This window comes from Lontra canadensis, unplaced genomic scaffold, assembly GCF_010015895.1.
Source record: "Lontra canadensis isolate GAN:19392208 unplaced genomic scaffold, GSC_riverotter_1.0 scaffold13, whole genome shotgun sequence".
Taxonomy (NCBI): domain Eukaryota; kingdom Metazoa; phylum Chordata; class Mammalia; order Carnivora; family Mustelidae; genus Lontra; species Lontra canadensis.
In genome coordinates, this window is record NW_022631007.1 from 15,912,090 (window position 1) to 15,929,327 (window position 17,238).

General features: G+C 55.8%; 1 protein-coding gene across 1 annotated transcript in view; it reads left to right on the forward strand.

Moving 5' to 3' along the window:
- The first annotated feature begins 419 nt into the window (after positions 1-419).
- RAMP1 (receptor activity modifying protein 1) overlaps positions 420-17,238 on the forward strand; it is a 40,972-nt gene continuing 24,153 nt past the window's right edge. Inside the window, exons 1-2 of the mRNA XM_032857612.1 lie at positions 420-551; positions 14,603-14,741. Of these exons, the coding sequence (XP_032713503.1) occupies positions 500-551; positions 14,603-14,741 (191 nt within the window). The 5' untranslated portion in view covers positions 420-499. The remainder of the gene's footprint in view (positions 552-14,602; positions 14,742-17,238) is intronic.

Below are 17,238 nucleotides of genomic sequence, written 5' to 3' on the forward strand. Positions count from 1 at the left end.
GAGAGATGTAGTCTTGACCTTTTGCAAAGCAGACCACCCGGGGGCAGGAGCGAGAGGAAGAGCATGGTGCCCCTGTTGAGACTGCCATGCCCTGTCTAGGAGATCCTCCCTGACTTAAACGCTCGCCTTTAGGCAAACATTTCGGGACCAACCCAGGCGGCGGTCGCGGCGCAGACTCCCCACCCACCCCCACCCCCCCCCCCCCCCCCCCCCACCCCCCCCCCCCCACCACTCGAAGCCCGAGCGCGCGTCCCCCGGGAAGGGTCCCAGCGACCCCAAGCTCGCTCCTCGCCGTGCGCGCTGCTCGTCGTGGGGTCGCCTTGTCTCGCGCGTCCGGCATGCAGGTGCCGTCCCGGAGACCTGCCCACCGCCCCCACCCCACTCCGGAGCCGCAGTGGGCAGGGCCAGGCGCGCGCCGCCGCTTCCCTCCGCGCCTGCTCCCGCCCCCGGCGCCGCGGCGGGCTCAGTGCTTGCGGGCTACCCGGCTCGGAGGCGCGCCATGGCCCGAAGCCTGCTTGGCCTCCCACGGCGCGGCCTCTGGCTGCTCCTAGGTGAGTAGGGCCGGGGTCCTTCGGGGAGAGGGGTCTCGAGAGGGGGGGAGCCGGGGGGAGCGGGAGTGCGCGGAGACACGGGCACCTTTCCCGCGCACGCCCGGGAACGCGCTGCCCCGCACCTGTGCTCCCGGCCCCGCGCCGCGGCCGCCGCGGGTGCAGGCGTTCTGGGGCTCTCGCGTGGCGTTGGAGGCACCTCGCAGCCATACTACCGGGACTCGGATCCTCGGCCCACGGGTCCAGAAATCAGTTAAAGCTGAGAAGACGACTGGCATGTGCCGCAGTGGCTGATTTGCAAACAAACCTCCCTAGGATGCCCTTGGCAAACATGAGACTAGCCTTCGCCCTCGTTTCCACAGCTTTTTTGTTTGTGAACTTGGCCTTCTGGCTAAGAGAAGTTCAAAGAGGGACTCTTGGTGAGGAGGCAGAATATACTCCGTTTTCTGTTTCCGGAGAGTTTATAACTGAAACCCAGAGGCAACAGGAACGTGCACCAGACTTAGCATAATTTACCCTGAAATTATCCTCACAGGTTTTCCTGAGGCAAAGCTAAGAAGCCTTTCTAAACTCTTTTAGCCACTGATTCATCTCCTGTATGCAGTTACTTAAAAAAAAAAATAAATAAAATAAAGGCACTTAAATGGCAGAATCCAGCTGCCACTGGTACTTGTGGGCTTTCCCTGGAACAGGTGATATGGGTCAGGAACATCTGCACAGGTGCCCCGAGTGCTGGTACTGGTGGAGGGCTGAGCGCTGTGCTGGCTTCCTAGCGGGGTGGCAGCTGAGGGCGTGTGGCTCCTCAGGGGAGATGGCTCAGGGCACCTGGAGGAGCGGGGCTTAGGACCACCTAGCAGCCCCTCGGTGGCCAGTGGCCAAGGAGTCTCTCTGCATAAAACCCTTAGCCTCCACCAGCCTGAAGTGTGATCAGAAGACTGATCTTGCCCCTTAAACTGTTTTGGCTGAAGTTACCTGTAAAGCAAAATCTTACAGTAGTATTCTCTCCTTTTGTGTTAAGATCCCTTTGGCTTGACATGGAATTTACTGTTTTAATCTCCTAAGAAATGAACATTTCTCTGCTAACAGAGCAGGGAGCTGGGTTGTGTCACCTTTTTTTTTTTTTTTTAACATAACTGACTAAAGAAATGCTCTTTACTGGATTCCAGAAGCTGCACCATCTAAAGACTGTGTAAATAAACACTCAGGCAGGAGTACCTATAAAGACCTTCCTTGTTTACTGTGAAAATAACACACGTAATGGTGGAAGTCCAGAGTCCTATAATCTTAACATTAGTCTGAGCGGTCTGGCTAATGTTATAGCTTTATTTTTCCAAATAAACACAACTCTGTGAGGTTATCAGTAAATTCATGTCATCAGAGCCCAGCGGTAATTAGCAGAATCATGGAGCACACACTGTTTTCTTCCCGAGTTGTAGCAGAAGCCAGATCTCCTTGGCGATGCAAACTTAGCTTCCCAAAATAGCAATGTGGAATTTCTTTCTTTCTTTCTTTCTTTTTTTTTTTTAATGTGCTGGTCCATTGGCTCAAGAACTTCTCTGTAACAGTCTTACAATCAAGCTATTGTAAACCTGGGCTTTGTGCATACTCTTCTGTTTACAGAAGACCCTGACATTACCACGTGCATCTTACAAATTTCATATACGGCCACTGAAATTTTTCATCCATCAGCAAAGAAAGACCTATGCAAAGCACCCAGGGTTATTCTGTGATGGCCGGGTCCGTTGTCAATTCTGTCTGGCGCCCACCTCTGTTCAGGAGTGCTGGCTGACGCTGTCCTGGGAGCCGGGTGTGCCGGCTGCACAGGCACGTGCAAGAATGAGGACATTCTTGCAAGGCGGTTGTATTTGTTGAAATAAGGGACTCTGTATCGGCACAAGTATAACTGGGATGGCCTGGGACGTCGCAGGAAATGCAGTATATGTGACCAGATCAAAGTGCTGGTTTGAATCTGGAGGCAGTTCTCACCCTGGAATCCAAAGCTGAAGGATTCTTATTTGTGAATTACCTCCTGTGTGTTTGTTTACTCTCCCTGTGCATTTAACCGCAGGGAGAAGTTTCTGGATTTTTGTGTCCCTTCCATAGGCGCTTGCCCGTCAGTACAGGTCCAGCCGGTCCCAGGCCGGAGCTGTTGAGTGGCACTTATGTCCACACTGGAAGTGGTCGTGAGCAATTCTCCAAGGAAATATGTTAGGTGGGACCCTTCCAGCAAAGAGATGCTCTTTTCCTCCTGATTTTTTTCTCCCAGAGTGAATCAGTTTCACAGCTTCTCATTAGTTGAAATTTGGGTCTGGCAGAGTATGTGATGAGGTTCCGGGTCGTAGTGTGAATTCTACTGAAAACACAGCACCCCCAAGCATGGAACCCCCAGGCTTGGCTGCCAGTGTCCCCCGCCTGTAGGGGCGGAGCCTGCCCTTCCTGGGGGCGCCCCCTGGCAGGGTGGGCTCTCCTCCCTCTGGGCCGCAACTCGGGCCTGTGCACAGGCTTGCCTGAGGGAGGACAGGGAACCCTGGGGTTAAACCATCTGTTTGCTGGATCCAAGGGAAAACCCGTCTCTCTCATCACATCCCTCCTGCGAGCCACGGGCAGGGTTGGGGGGACCAGGACAAGACAGAGACAGAGCTCTCCAGACACCTTTGAGCCACTCAGATGGAGCTCCACCCTGTGACCCCCACCATGTTTACAGGACAGCAGGTGGCAGGCAGTCCTGGGGGCTTGGAAACCTGCCCCAGGACCTCTCATCCAGTAGAACGCAGGGAAGCTGTCCAGACGGGCAGTGCTGAGCTGAGAGGAGCTAGCAGGGGTGGGGAGAAGGGGAGAGGGGCAGCGGGCAGAGGCGGCCGTGGTGGCTTCACCTGCGCCAGTCCCTGTGCTGGCCGGCCTCTGCCCACGGCGTCCCCTGGGGCCCAGGGAAGACAAAGCTGCTGTGGCCTCTTCACCAGTCTTCGCGCCCTCCCTGACAGGGTGACCTCTCAGGCAAGTCCTGTTTCTGGAGAACTCTCTTGTTCTTAGTGAGGAGGGTTATGTCAACAGGGCAGCAACAGGAGGGCTCCCAACCTAAACAAGACCTCGTTCATGTTCACATAATGAAGTTACTGTTGTCTGTGGAAGATTTTTTTCTCCCCTGAGATTGTTTTATCTTAGTATTTTCTTTGACGTGGAAGGACCCGACTCTCATCATCCCTGGAAGCCTGGGCTATGAGCAGGGGGTCCCTAGAGGCATGCCAGCCAGGACTCTGCCGGGGGCCAGGGTATCAGGCGCCCCTGGTCTGAACCCCACAGCCAGGTCTGGCTTCCTTTGTTCCTCGAAGGGGACTGCCTGCCTCAGGAAGCCTTCCCTGGCCGTCCCTACCCCCCATGCCTGGGATGGGTGACCCTCCTCCCACTGGGTCACTCACAGGAGCTGGAGCTGGGGTAGCGGTGGACCCGGCCAGCGCCCACCCGTGCTCTCCCGGGCTCTGCACCCCAGGCCCACGAGGGCCACCAGCAAGGAGTCTCCTGAGCCACACATGCCCGGGAGGGCAAAAGGCAGCAGCTGACCCAAGCAATTGGGTACTGATGACTCTGCCATAGTGTCACATACTCTGGCCAGTTATCAACACAAATAAAAGCAAAACTCCATGTCAGAGGGGAAGAGGTCCAGGAAGCAAAATCGCTCAGGCAGAGACCTGGTGACACCAATACCCGAGACTGGCTTTCTCTCTGCATGTTTATTGCTTCTAGAAGATTCTGTGGATCTTTTTGTGAGAGGAAAGATGGCTGCTGGCTGGGTAGATGGAAAGATCAGGGAGCTTTGGGGAAAGTTTCTCCTGGAAACTTCTATCTGTCCTACACACAAGTGGGTCATGTAGGGTCATGACTGGGAGGGGGTTCTAGTAGGTGGACACCAGGGACATTGGTCAATAGCCCACTGCTGGAGGCTGCCCTCCTCAGCCTGGGACAGCCCCTCGGCCCCACAAGAACGGCCCAGCACGAATGTCCATGGAGCCGAGGCTGAGAAGCCTTCCTTATAAACAACATCTATGAAGAGTGCTCTTGGCCCTAAAGGAAATGAGCCATGGGAGTGGAGCTGGAGATGGGGGCCCTTACCCCAACCCCCGAGCAGTTTAGAAAGAACACCCCAGTTCCCCAGGATGGTTATGGAAAGGCCCTGAATCTTGGAATTTTCTGGAAGCCTTTATGGCTAAAGGTTGCAGAGAAGAGGGCTTAGAGCAAGGCTGGTGTTGAAGGAGGACCCGGTCGGTCCTGTGGGCCAAGGTAAGACGTTCAGATTTTATCCCAGGGCAGTGGGCAACCCTGGGCTGTGCACTGTCTCCAGTTGGAGGCAGGGGACTGGGGAGCGCTGGTGGGATAGAGGTGAGGGCAGAGGCTTGAGATGGCAGGAGTGAGGGGCCCCAGAGAGTCCCCAAGGTGACGGTGAGGGACGCACTGTGGGGGTGGGGGTGGGCCACGGGGATGCAGGGAGGTGTTGGAGGGTGGGGAACTGGAGCTTCACAGCTGGCTCGCCAGGAAAGCACGTGGCCCCCGGTTGAATTCAAATGTCGGATAAACAACAAATTGCTTTGGTGTAATATGTCGTGGGCAGTACTTACATACTTGTTTATCTGACGCTCACACGGCGGGACTGGGCGTCCTGTTTGCTAAACCCGGCAGCCCAAACCCCAGCAGTCACATTGGGTTAGGTGTCCCCTTGGACACTCAGGGGACAAGGGCAGGCAGGTGTCCACGTGAACCCAGGGCACAGCCAAGAGCTCTGGCCAGGAGAGACATCTGGGATAGCCTCAGGTCAGGAAGGTGTGAGAGCCACAGACAGAAGGGATGCAGAGAGGGTAGGCTGGGGACCAGAAGCCAAGGCGACGGGTGGATAGATGACTTTGTGTTCGCTGGTCCAAGAGGATGGCTGCGCACTGTTAGGTATCCGCAAGCCCCACCCCAAAGAACCAGATCTTTTTCCTTGGGTGCCAGATGTGTTCGCTTTCATTCTTCCTGCTTAGCAATGAAACTAGCCCTGTCACTCCTCTGCTTGGCCTCCGGGCTGCCTCCGGCGACTTTCTGTCCTCTGGCCATCAGTAATATTTTCTAGAGTTTCTGTGTTTGTGGTTTTAATTTCCTCTTTACCGTATGAATTATTTGGAAGCAAGTTTTTTAAAATTCCAGCAGCTCAGGCTCTTTGGATTTTCCCCTGGGATCCCTGCTTCTATTGTGTTGAGCTCGGGGAGTGGGTCACAGACCACCCCTGTGTGCATCAGGGTTCCTTCTTGGCCTTACAAGATTTTCCTTCTGTAAATGGCCCAGAAGCCCAGGAGAAGAGCGGGAGGTCTTGGGTGTCCCCTCCAGTCTTCACAGTGAACTCTGTTACCGAGGTGTCCTTGTTGACTGCAGTCTCCCTGAGCTATCTGTGGCCGAGAGCTGTGGGGAAGCTGTAGGGACCGGGAGGGCTCCCTGGTGGAGAGGCTATGCTCGTCGTGCCGGTGAAGACCATGGGGCACGCATGTACCCAGCCCTGCAGGCCACGTCCTCCACAGCCCCCTCCTTGCTCCTTCCATTTCACTGTTGTATTTTTAATTGTGCTAAAATATATATAACATAAAACTTACCCTCCCTGCTGTCTGGGGCACGGAGGCCATTCACATCGCTGTAAATGCACCACGGCCATCGTCTCCAGAACTTTCCCATCTCTCCGGCCTATAACTCCCACCAGACTCCCACCCTGGTGAACCCTGGCGCCTCCAGTCCCGGCTCCCGCCCTTCCACTTTCTGTCTATGAAGTGCTGCGATAGGTACTTGAGGTGAGTGGAACCCGGCGGGATCCGTGTCTTTGTGACTGCAAGATTCATCCCCATGTAGCATGTGATGGCGGTCCTTCCCATCTAAGGCTGGACCATTTAGTTCTTCCGTTCAGGTGTTGCCCGCCCTCAGGTTGCTCGCCCTCCCGGCCGCTGTGACTAATACCATGCAGGGCCCAGGTGCGCAGGGCCCAGGTGCGCACGTCCCTGTTGCAGTCCGGGTCACAGGGTAGCTCTGTTCACGGTTTCTGGCCACGACTGCATTCCCGCCAGCAACGCGCGGGGGCTCTCGGCACCCTCCCTGACGCCCGTTCTTGTCCGGGTCCTGACGGTGGCCATCCCAACACGTTTGAGGTGCCCGTCGGTGCTTCACAGGTGGAACCTGACATTGTGGGGGATGCCGGTGTGGTGTCTCACTCCCTCCGGGCGTTGTTCTGCATCACTTAGCGTTTTAGCTTGATCGAGCATCCCGTTTTCTCATGGATTCGGGGGACACGGAAACGGGTGCCCCCATGCGCAGCACAGAACAGAGCTGCACTTCAAGGAGGGGAGGGGCAGAGGGGAGCAGGGTCTCTAGGCTACGGCAGGGGTGTGTCAGGAGGGTCCCAGTCAGACGACGACGAGCAGCAAATCTGCCTGATGAAGGCTCTGCCAGCATGAGCTGCTGTTTGGACTGGAAATGAAAGGGTCCATGGGCCTGCGAGGGAACTTCCTCTTTCCTTTGACCGGCTGCTCCGAGCTGGGTTGGGAGCGGGAATTCCTCCTGCGGGGGATAGGGAGCATCTCAGGGGGCAGACGAGACTGCTGGAGGGGGGTCGGTGTGCTTCGGAAGGGAGCACAGCAGCGGGGAGAGGCCCAGGAACCATGTGGGCAATGCCGGAAGGGGCCATGGCAGCCACAGCAGCCACGCGGGGCCTGGCACAGGAGAAACAGAACTGGCGTGAGGGAAGCAGGAGCAGCTGCTCCGACCAGCGGGAACACCCCCGCCCCACGCCAGGGGGCCTGGGCACCTAATCCTCTGAAACAGTCGGGTCCAGGGCCTCCTGGTCCTGACCCATCAGTGAGCCCCCCACACAGGGATCTTGGCCCGTGCCCCTGCCCAGCATATTATCAGACCTAGTCCAGATCAGCTTCTTTAACTGGTGAGCTGTGAAAACAAGTTCGTAAAATCACGGAAACCTTTTGCCCTCCTGTGGCAGCATCACACGCCCCTGCCGGACGCCTGTGGTCTTGGCGAGGACGATGGGCTTGAGTTTGCATGGCCACACCCACAGGACTTGGAGGGCCCCGGGCCTCAGGGCCATGGGTCTCCCACCTCTGGAGCAAAACCCCTCTCGACCCCTCGTGGGGTAAATGGCCCCGAGGTGCCTCCCGTCGGGGGTCTGCAGAGGTGCCTCCCGCCAGGGGTCTGTGTGGATGTCAGTCATCCACAGGCTTCGGGGCTGCGGTCTCTGGCGCTGAGGGAGTTGCCCTCACTGTCTCTCCCATGTGTTCTGAGATGAGCATGCTGAGAGCTGCGTACTGGCTCCTCCACTCCTGGGCTGTGTGTCTCTGGGCAAGTCACTGAACCTCTCTGGGCCCCTCTCACCCACTCTGTAAAATAAGAGAATAATAATGCGGGCCTGACCAGATGCTTGCGAGGACTGAGTCAGCAAATGTCTGTGGAGGGCTTAGGACAGACTCAGGCCACGTAAGGTGTGGTTGTCACTCTGGGGTGGACATCCCCGGCAGGCAGTGGTGGGAAGGGAAGCAGGGAGTCCTCCAGAGCTGGGGACCAACCTAGAGCCAGATCTACATTTTATCTGTTGACACCCAACTTGCTTCCAAAAAGAACACAGATGGGGGCTCCAGACGGAGACACAGGTGTCCCAAGATGCCCACCCACGACATGGTGTCACGGAGCACTGGGAGAAACAGGAGGAAGAATATCTCAGAGGAGAGAAGGGAAAACCATTTCAGGAGACCCTGGCTGAGGTAAGGGTGAGGCCCGACCCACGTGGGGCTTTCCAGAAGCCAGAAGAGTCCTAAGAAGTGAAGGGGGTTGTCACAGGCCAGGATTGAGACGCCTCCCCACACATTCATTCCTTCACTTTTGGTGCCCTCAGGCCCCATACTGCCAGAAGCCTGGGGGAGCAGGCACTACGTCTGCGTGAGATGCAGGCCCCAGGGTCCTGCGGTCGGCGGCTCAGGACAGGCTCTTGCTGGCAGTTACGCTGGGGTCAGAGCAGGGCTGTGTCCTGGGCAGGGCCAAGGATGTGATAGCTCCTGGGACCTTGAGGGCTGAGTAGGATTTTTTACCAGGCACACAAGAATTTTAATTTTTTCAGTTTGTTGTTGTTTTGTTTTTATTTTCCCAAAAAGGCTGAGGACAGTTGAGGGCAACATGTTCAGACCAAATTCTGGGTACGTCATGTCCTGGGGCACTCGGTGACAGCCCGGGCATGTCTCTTCCTGGGGATGTGGGTCCCCAGGGGATAGAATCAGGGGAGTTCTGGAAGCGGGTGGCTCTCTCCCCGCCGGGCCTGTGAGCAAAAAATGATTCATAGCCACCCTGAGAACCGGCTGAGCGAGGGCTTTTCTGACAGCTCTTGGCAGATCTGCAGAGAGCAAAGAGATCACATTTCATCAGTTATATGCTTGTTTAACCTGTGGAAAATATAAAGGAGCAGGAGGGAAAAAAACCAAGATCTTCTAGAACCACACGGCTCAGAGATCCTGGCATTTCCTTTGCATTTATTACGTGAAGCAGCGTCACTGAAGTCTGACGGACGCAGAATAAACGGATTGTATTTAACGTTCACAGTTTGGACGGTTCTGGCATTTGTAAACACCTCCGTGGACCCAAGACTGAGCATATATCCCCCTCACCCCTGAAAGTGTCCTGGCCTTTGTCATCTCCCCCTCCTGCCCTTCCCCACGTCCCTCCCCATCACCCCAGGGTTCAGGACAGTGCAGGGTCTAGGCTTCTCTGTCTGCAGATATGCAATCAGCAGCAGGCCGACCCTTCCTGCCGGGCGAGCAGGCACAGACCAAGGACCCATAAAACAGGACCCATCGGGTTCACACTTCTGGGTCGCTCATTGCTCATTTGAAAACCCAAACCAGGGGTCTCCACGGGACCGTCCTGCTCCCTGCCGGGAGCCCACCCGTCCCGTCTTTGTGGCCCCTGGTCCCTTCGCCCTGAGAGGTCTGCAGCCTCTGTGCGGCCTCCTGTCCGGTGTTTTTCCGCTGTGGAGAGAGGGAGCTGTTTCTTTGAACTCTTCCTAAAAGGACACCTGATTCTTAAATAACGCCCGTGCCAAGGAAAGTTCCTGTGCGAACATGCCGAGGACGGAACACAGGCTGCTTGCGGCCCCCGCATGTGGCCTTTTAAAGACCCAGCTTACGTACGAGGGATGACACTGGCAGCTGGGCAGGAATGGGACCCATTTGGCCCACACAGCTGGTTTTAAAACTTTTGGTAGTTCTAGTCGGTTTTAAAACCATTAGGTACTGTCGTTCCAATGAAAGAAATTCCACAAGGCTGGTTTAAGAAAAACATTAAGTGCCGTTCTCCAGTACCTAAAAAATGAACCTGGTTTCCAGATTCTCCCGGACAGCCCACCCCAGCTGGTCCCCGCTGTGGAATGGCCCGCAGCTCAGGGCTACCCCAGGACAGGAGCAAAGGGCAGGGTGTGTGTGGTGAGGGGTCTTTGAGCCCGTGTCTCACAGAGAGGTGGGGAGCAGCAGCATCCAGAGGCCGGCCAGGGTCAAGGCCACGGGGAGGCTTGTGCAGTGGGGGTAGCGCCCACTGGGGTCTGGCATCACTGCTGGACCAACCAGACCGGGATGGCCAGGGGAGGTGGGGCCAGGAAGCTGTTCTCTGTAGCCCGGGGGACAACAGGAGATGGGCCTGAATGTACCTAGGCAGGGACACCACAACAAGAGGGACTGTAGGCTGAGGACGTGTCCCTGCACTGTACTCTCTGCTGGGGTCCCCCCGCGGGGGAGGTGGCACCCTGTACCCTCTGGGATGGTCTCTGCCTCTCCTGCTGTGAGCCCCTAGAGTCCTTTGGTGCTCACATGAGCCCACGTGGTTTCTGTTGCCAGAGCGTCCTGACTGATAGGCACGATCATCCTCATCCACCCTGAGTCTGACCATTCCAGAGCAGGAGAGGAGCCAACAGTGGGAAGCGCCCTCGCTCCACTCCCACGCAGAACGTCTGTGACATTCTGCTGGGGTCAGTGACGCAACATGGGACGATAGGAACGTGCAGAGCAGCTGCGTGCCAGGGAGGGCGCGCATGCATTTTGGAAAGGCTGGTGGAGGAGAGGCGGCCAACGTTGTTCCGAGAAGAGGAAACCGCTCTAGCCCCTGAGTGAGGCTGAGGACGTGGATGGGGGGTGGGGGGCTCTGGGGTAAGTGGCTGGGACCCCTCGGAGGAGGAGGAGGTGATGGCCATAGACAAGCCACATTCAGGCCTGGGGTTGTCTGGGGAAGGCCGTTCTTGGCAGGGAGACAGGCACGTGCTTGGGGCAGAGAGGCAGTGGGGACGAACAGAGGGGTGGAAGGAAATTGGGATGGGCAACTTGGGACTCCTCCCATGAGTAGGTGTCTGAGCCCTTCCCCACCCCCGAGCTCCCTGTGAGCCCCACACTGCGCCTGTCCACAGCAGGCGGGCTTTTGAGTCACTCCTTCCCTGAGCCTGCCCCGACAACACTAGGGGTCAGCCACAGCTGGTCCTTGGGGCGCACCCCCTGTGCCCATGTTGGCTCCATGGGACACACACCTGGGCTGTCGGGAAGTAGCAAGAACTCGGGTGGGCTCTGGAACTCTGGCTCCCAGGCCCCCAAGAGATCCTGAAGTGCCCCAGGGATGTGCTCTGCCCTCCCAGCCTCCTCTGCTGCACCCTCTGAGATGGGGGAGGAGGGTGCTCCTTCCACGATGTCGAGGGTTGGGTCACCTCACCCGCCTGTGGGTCCTCACCTTGGGAGACCCTCCAAGAAGCTTTCCCCACATGCCAGCTTTTCTTCTCCGCTCTCCCCACCTGCCCCTTCTCCCTAGCTTCTCAAGCCAAAAGCCCCGGAGCCTTCCAGGTACCCTGCCAGCCTCAGGGGGACCCATCCCCAGGGGACACCCTGCAGTGCTGTGGGCACAGGGAGGGCTGGGCCTCCCCTCTACCTCTGTGTGTCATGGGGTTTGCTGTGTGTTTTGTCTGGGTTTCTCTTTTTCTCTCGTTGCTATGAGATTTCACTGTGGTGGCTTCAGCGCCCTGTGCAGGTGTGTGCCGCCGGACTTTGTCACTTCCTTAGTTCAACGAATTGTTTTCCCTCCCAAGCTCATCTCATGTCCTGGTGGGATCAGTGGGCCTTGGGACCTTCACGTAAATCCTCTGAAAGCCCGCGGAGCCCCCAGCCACTGCTGGGGTTCCCTCACTCTATTTCTTTCTGGAACCCCCAGGCTATCAGTTCCCTCGGACTGCAGTCCTTCTCTGACTGTGAGGCACAGCGTGTGGTTGCATGCTTGGGGCTGGCCACCTGTCCCCTTCCTGAGAGCTGCCGTTTCCCTGAGGGGACAGCTCTTGCCCACTTGTGACATCTTGGCCTGTCTTCCAGAAACACAGGGTCTCACCAGACATGGGCCTGCTGCCTAGCCTCCGTCAGTCCCGCACCACCTCCCTCTCTGGGGGCTCTGGGAGGGCATGGGGAGGACACACCTGAGGGCAACTTCAGAGCTTTGAGGTCAGTGCTATCCCACAGGTGGCCTCTGGCTGGCCTGCCCTCCAGGTCCTCAGTGTCAGGCTGCCCTTGTGTTGAAGCCTGCCAGTCGGCTCTGTTACCTGTAAACGAGACTGTACTTTATCTCTTCCTTTCCCGATTTGACACCTTACCTTGTGAGCCAGTTGTCACCTCCACCCCATCCAGGGCTTTGGCTTCCCATTCAATACTCCATTCTGGCACGGTTATGGGCTGGGTCAGAGCCCTGGTCTGCCATGTGTGGAATTCATTCATCCTCCCACTCACCCATCCATTTACCTACCTATCTTTCCATCCATCCATCCATCCATCCATCCATCCATCCACCCATCCATCCATCCATCCATCCATCCATCCATCCACCCATCCATCCACTCATCCATCCATCCATCCCTCCCTCCAGTCATCCATCCATCCAACCCTCCAGTCATCCATCCATCCATCCATCCAGTCATCTATCCATCCATCCATCCATCCATCCATCCAGTCATCCATCCATCTAGTCATCCATCCCTCCATCCCTCCAGTCATCCATCCATCCATCCATCCATCCATCCATCCAGTCATCCATCCATCCATCCCTCCAGTCATCCATCCATCCATCCATCCATCCATCTCTCCAGTCATCCGTCCATCCATCCATCCATCCATCCATCCATCCATCCAGTCATCCATCCAGTCATCCATCCAGTCATTCATCCATCCAGTCATCCATCCATCCATCCCTCCAGTCATCCAGCCAGCCAGCCAGCCAGCCAGTCATCCATCCATCCATCCATCCATCCCTCCCTCCACTCATCCATCCATCCATCCATCCATCCATCCATCCATCCAGTCATCCATCCATCTATCCGTCTATCCCTCCATCCCTTCATCCACCCACCCACTCATGCACCCTCCTTTCTGTGCACCTACTTATCTACCCATCTACCTACCCACTTGTCCTCCAGTAACTAGCCATTGAGCCCCCAGGAGTTGCATTCTAGAATGGCACTTCACAGCCTGCCCCTTCATCGTCTGCCCTCTCCCCAGGTCTGCAGCAAAAGATAGGTCAGGCCCTCCACTGCACTGCCCAGCTCCTTGTCCAGCCCTCAGCCTCTTGGGACTGGGAATTGGTTGAGTGTGGGGCCTAAGGCAGGTAAGACAAATTCAGTCAAGCCTATACCTCTTCTGGGCTGGGACCTTAGGCCCGCTTCTGCACCCCAAAGCCTCTGTTTCCCCATCTAGTAAGTTCATGATCACAGTAGGACCTGCCTGCAAGATCTGTGCGCATATAGAGAGCTTTGAGCAGGTTCGTATATTGTAGGGGCTGGAGTACCAGTTCCTCTGCATTTTGCTCCTGAAAGATGGAGTCAAAAGGGGTGGCAAGAGTCTGAGGGGCCGTGGGACAAGCCCACTCACATACACACCACCTTCTAGGCCGTGTTTCAGAGTCAGACCCCAGAGCTCCCTGCATAGTCTAAGTGCCTGGAGGGCCACCACCCTCCCCTTGGGTGGACAATCCCACCCACTGCCTTGTGGGCTTCCCAGACCCAAGAGCTGCAAGGAGCAGCTGGGTGTCCACACATGCCCATGAGGCCCGACGCGGAGTCCAAGAATTCCTCTGGTAGCCCTGGCTTTCCAGCTCCAGGCCTCCTTCAGGAATCTGGAAAGGCCATGATGGTAGGGGTCCTGTGGGCAGAGAGCCAGGATAGCCTGAGGGGCAGTAGGTGGGCCAGGCCTTGAGGAGGGATTGTGAAGGACCCCCACTGCCCTGGCCCTGCCTGGTCCCGTAGACAGGCAGAGGAGGCTGATGTCCAGCCTGAAAAGGAAGAGCAGGGAGGCCTAGGGGTGGGGACCCAGGGGGAAATCTTCCTCACCTGCCAGCAGCTACCTGAACCAGTTGTGGGCTTGGGGGGGGAAGGGAGTGCATTTTGGTTTGTGCAGTGCCTTCCTTACCCTTTTGAGCTCGTATGTATCAAGTTGGAGGATAGAGCACGTTTCACATCTCAGTTTGTGGGTGTGGTTTGTAACCAGTAAGTATCCAGACCTCAGCGTCATGAGCTGGGGTTCCTCAAGGCAGGTGGGCTGTCCCTGGAACTAAGAGCCAGAGCCTGGACCCCACGTTCTGGCCCAAATCGGCCAGAGGCCTGGTTTGCAATCCCAGGGGTCCTTAGTTTCCCCACATGTGAAGGGGAGGTGCTGGGGGCTGTGTCGGGGGTTGGAGTGAGGATGGAGTGGTGCCTGAGTGTCAGACCCTCCTGGGTTGCTGGGCTTCCTGCTCCTGGCGGTCAGTGGCCGCGAGGGGAGTTGCGATCCCCTGGCCCTGTGCATTCGGAGCTCTGGGAGGCGCCGTCTGGCCCGCAGTCAGCAAGCAGGGCTTTGGCTGGGTTGTGCTGGATCAGTGAGCCCCAGGCTTCCTCTCCCCAGATCAGGGGGAAGTGGGCTCTGGGCCAGGCCCCTCGTGGGTGCGCAGGGAAGGCGGGGGAGGGCGGGCGGGGGTCGGCTGACGATCCCCGGATACTCTTGTTGCAGTGCACCCTCTCCTCATGGCCACGGCCTGCCAGGATGCCAACTATGGCCCTCTCCTCCAGGAGCTCTGCCTCAGCCAGTTCCAGGTGAGCATGGATGCCATCGGGAAGACGCTATGGTGTGACTGGGGCAAGACCATCAGGTGAGTCTTGTGTGTCCCCTGGTTGGGGGTGGGCATGGCAGGGGTGGGGGCCCCAGACCTGTGAGGAGTCCACTCAAGGCCACCGTGAGGGGTTCTACTCCATGGTCTGGGGTGACAGAACATGGCCACGGGTGGGGACAGCCTTAGGGTGAAGGAGGATGCCAGGAACAAGTGAGTGTGGATAGAGGAGGCTATGTCTATGATGGCCTGGGGGCAGGGGGATGCCGGGCCATGTCCAGCCAGGCCTCTGCGGCTAGAAGCTTCCGTGTGGCCCATCCCAGTGCAGGTGTGTGGGGGATGGTCTAGTGCCCACAGGGCTGAGTCTCCGTGACAGATGCCCCCGCTTACAGGGGTGTCTCTGCTGGTTCCCTTGGTCCCCATGGTCAGTGGGGGGAAGGCTGTTGGTATCACATCCATATTTTTTTTCAAGGAATTGGTTTATATGGCTTGGGGTTCTGGCAAATCCAAAATCCGTAGGGCAGGCATGTATAGGTGGTATTGCTGGCCAGCAGGCTGACACAGAGACCTGGCCATCATAAATAAATAAAGATATTCTTTAACTTTGCTATGCTATGTCCTTATCTTATACTACATATTATTTCTGGTACTATACAATAGATATTTTTAAATCTTTTGTTTAAAATCAATTAAGTTAACATATTCTGTATTCTTAGTTTCAGAGGTAGAGGTCAGGGATTCATCAGTTGCATATAACACCCAGTGCTCGTCACATCCCGTGCCCTCCTGAATGCCCGTCCCCCAATGACCCCATCCCCCCAGCCTCTCTCCCCTCCAGCAACCCTGTTTGTTTCCTATAGTTAAGAGTCTTTTATGGTTTCCCTCCCTCTCTTTTTTCCTCTTATTTTTCCTTCCCTTCCTCTACGCTCATCCTGTTTTGTTTCTTAAATTCCACATATGAATGAGATCATATGGTATTTGTCTTTCACCAACTGATTTATTTCACTCAGCATAATACTTTCTAGCTGCATCCATGTCATTGTAAATGGCAAGATTTCATTCTTCTTGAAGGCTGAGTAATATTCCTGTGTGTGTGTGTGTGTGTGTGTGTGTGCGCGCGCGCGCGCGTGTTCATACATATGCACACTACCTCTCCTTTATCCATTTATCTGTCAATGGACGTCTGGGCTCTTTCCATAATTTGGTTATCGTGGACATTCTGCTATAAACATTGGGGTGCAGGGGGCCCCTTCAGATCAGCATTTTTGTACCCTTTGTTTAAATACCTAGTATTACAATTGCTGGGTCAGGGGCGCCTGGGTGGGTCAGTGGGTTAAGCCTCTGCCTTTGGCTCAGGTCATGATCCCAGGGTCCTGAGATCAAGCCCCACATCAGGCTCTCTGCTCAGCAGGGAGCCTGCTTCCTCCTCTCTCCCTGTCTGTCTGTCTCTGCCTACTTGTGATCCTTGTCTGTCAAATAAATAAATAATTTTTTTTTAAAATTGCCAGGTTATAGAGTAGCTCTATTTTCAACTTTTTGAGGAAACTCCATACTGTTTTCCAGAGTGGCTGTACCAGCTTGCATTCCCAGCAACAGTGTAAGGGGGTTCCCTTTCTCCGCATCCTCACCAACATCTGTGGCTTCCCAAGTTGTTAATTCTAGCTATTCTGATGGGTGTGAGGTGGTATCTCAGTGTGCTTTTAATTTATATTTCTCTGATGCCCAGTGATGTTGAGCATTTTTTCATGGGTCTGTCGGCCATGTGTATGTCTTTGGAGAAATGTCTGTTCATGTCTGTTGCCCGTTTCTTGATTGGGTTATTTGTTTTCTGGGTATTGAGCTTCATAAGTTCTTTGTAGGTCTTGGATACTAGCCCTTTATTTAGATATTCTTTCGGCATTTTGTTTTCACCTACCGGTCTATGCTGGAAATCCATTCTAATCAGTGCATAGAGAGCTGCAGCACGCATTTTTGCGGCTGAATAACATTGCTCTGTGCATAATTTTCCAAGCACTTTCCCAGCAGGAGGCATTTGGTTTTCCTAGTATTTCCGAATTTCAGGGAGTGTTGAAGGGAATGACGTGTGTGTGTGCATGGTCGTGCTCATGTTGTGGCATCTGCGTCCCTGCGGTGATGCCCTGGGTGCAGGGCTCCCGGGTGCGAGGTAGGAGCATGCCGTGCTGAGCACGCCTTGTTGCCCTCCAGGAGGACCAGGGGTGGGCAGCCCCACCCGCAACATGAGGGAGCCATTTCCCACCACCCGCCCGCACACCCCACTGTCAGGCTTGAGTCCTCATTGCCTGCTCAGCCAGAAACAGCGTCTCCCTGGTATGTTGTTTTGGGTTTCTCCAGCGACAAGTTCCTCTTCTGTTCTCTTTTCTGTGAATGTTTGTTTGTGTCTTTCCCCCTTTTCTGGTCAGGCTTCTGATCCTTTTTAAAGAGGTTTTTATTTTTTTTTCCCCTAAGATTTTATTTTTAAGTAATCTCTACCCTCTACATGGGGCTAGAACTTACAGCCCCGAGACCAAAAGTCACGGCC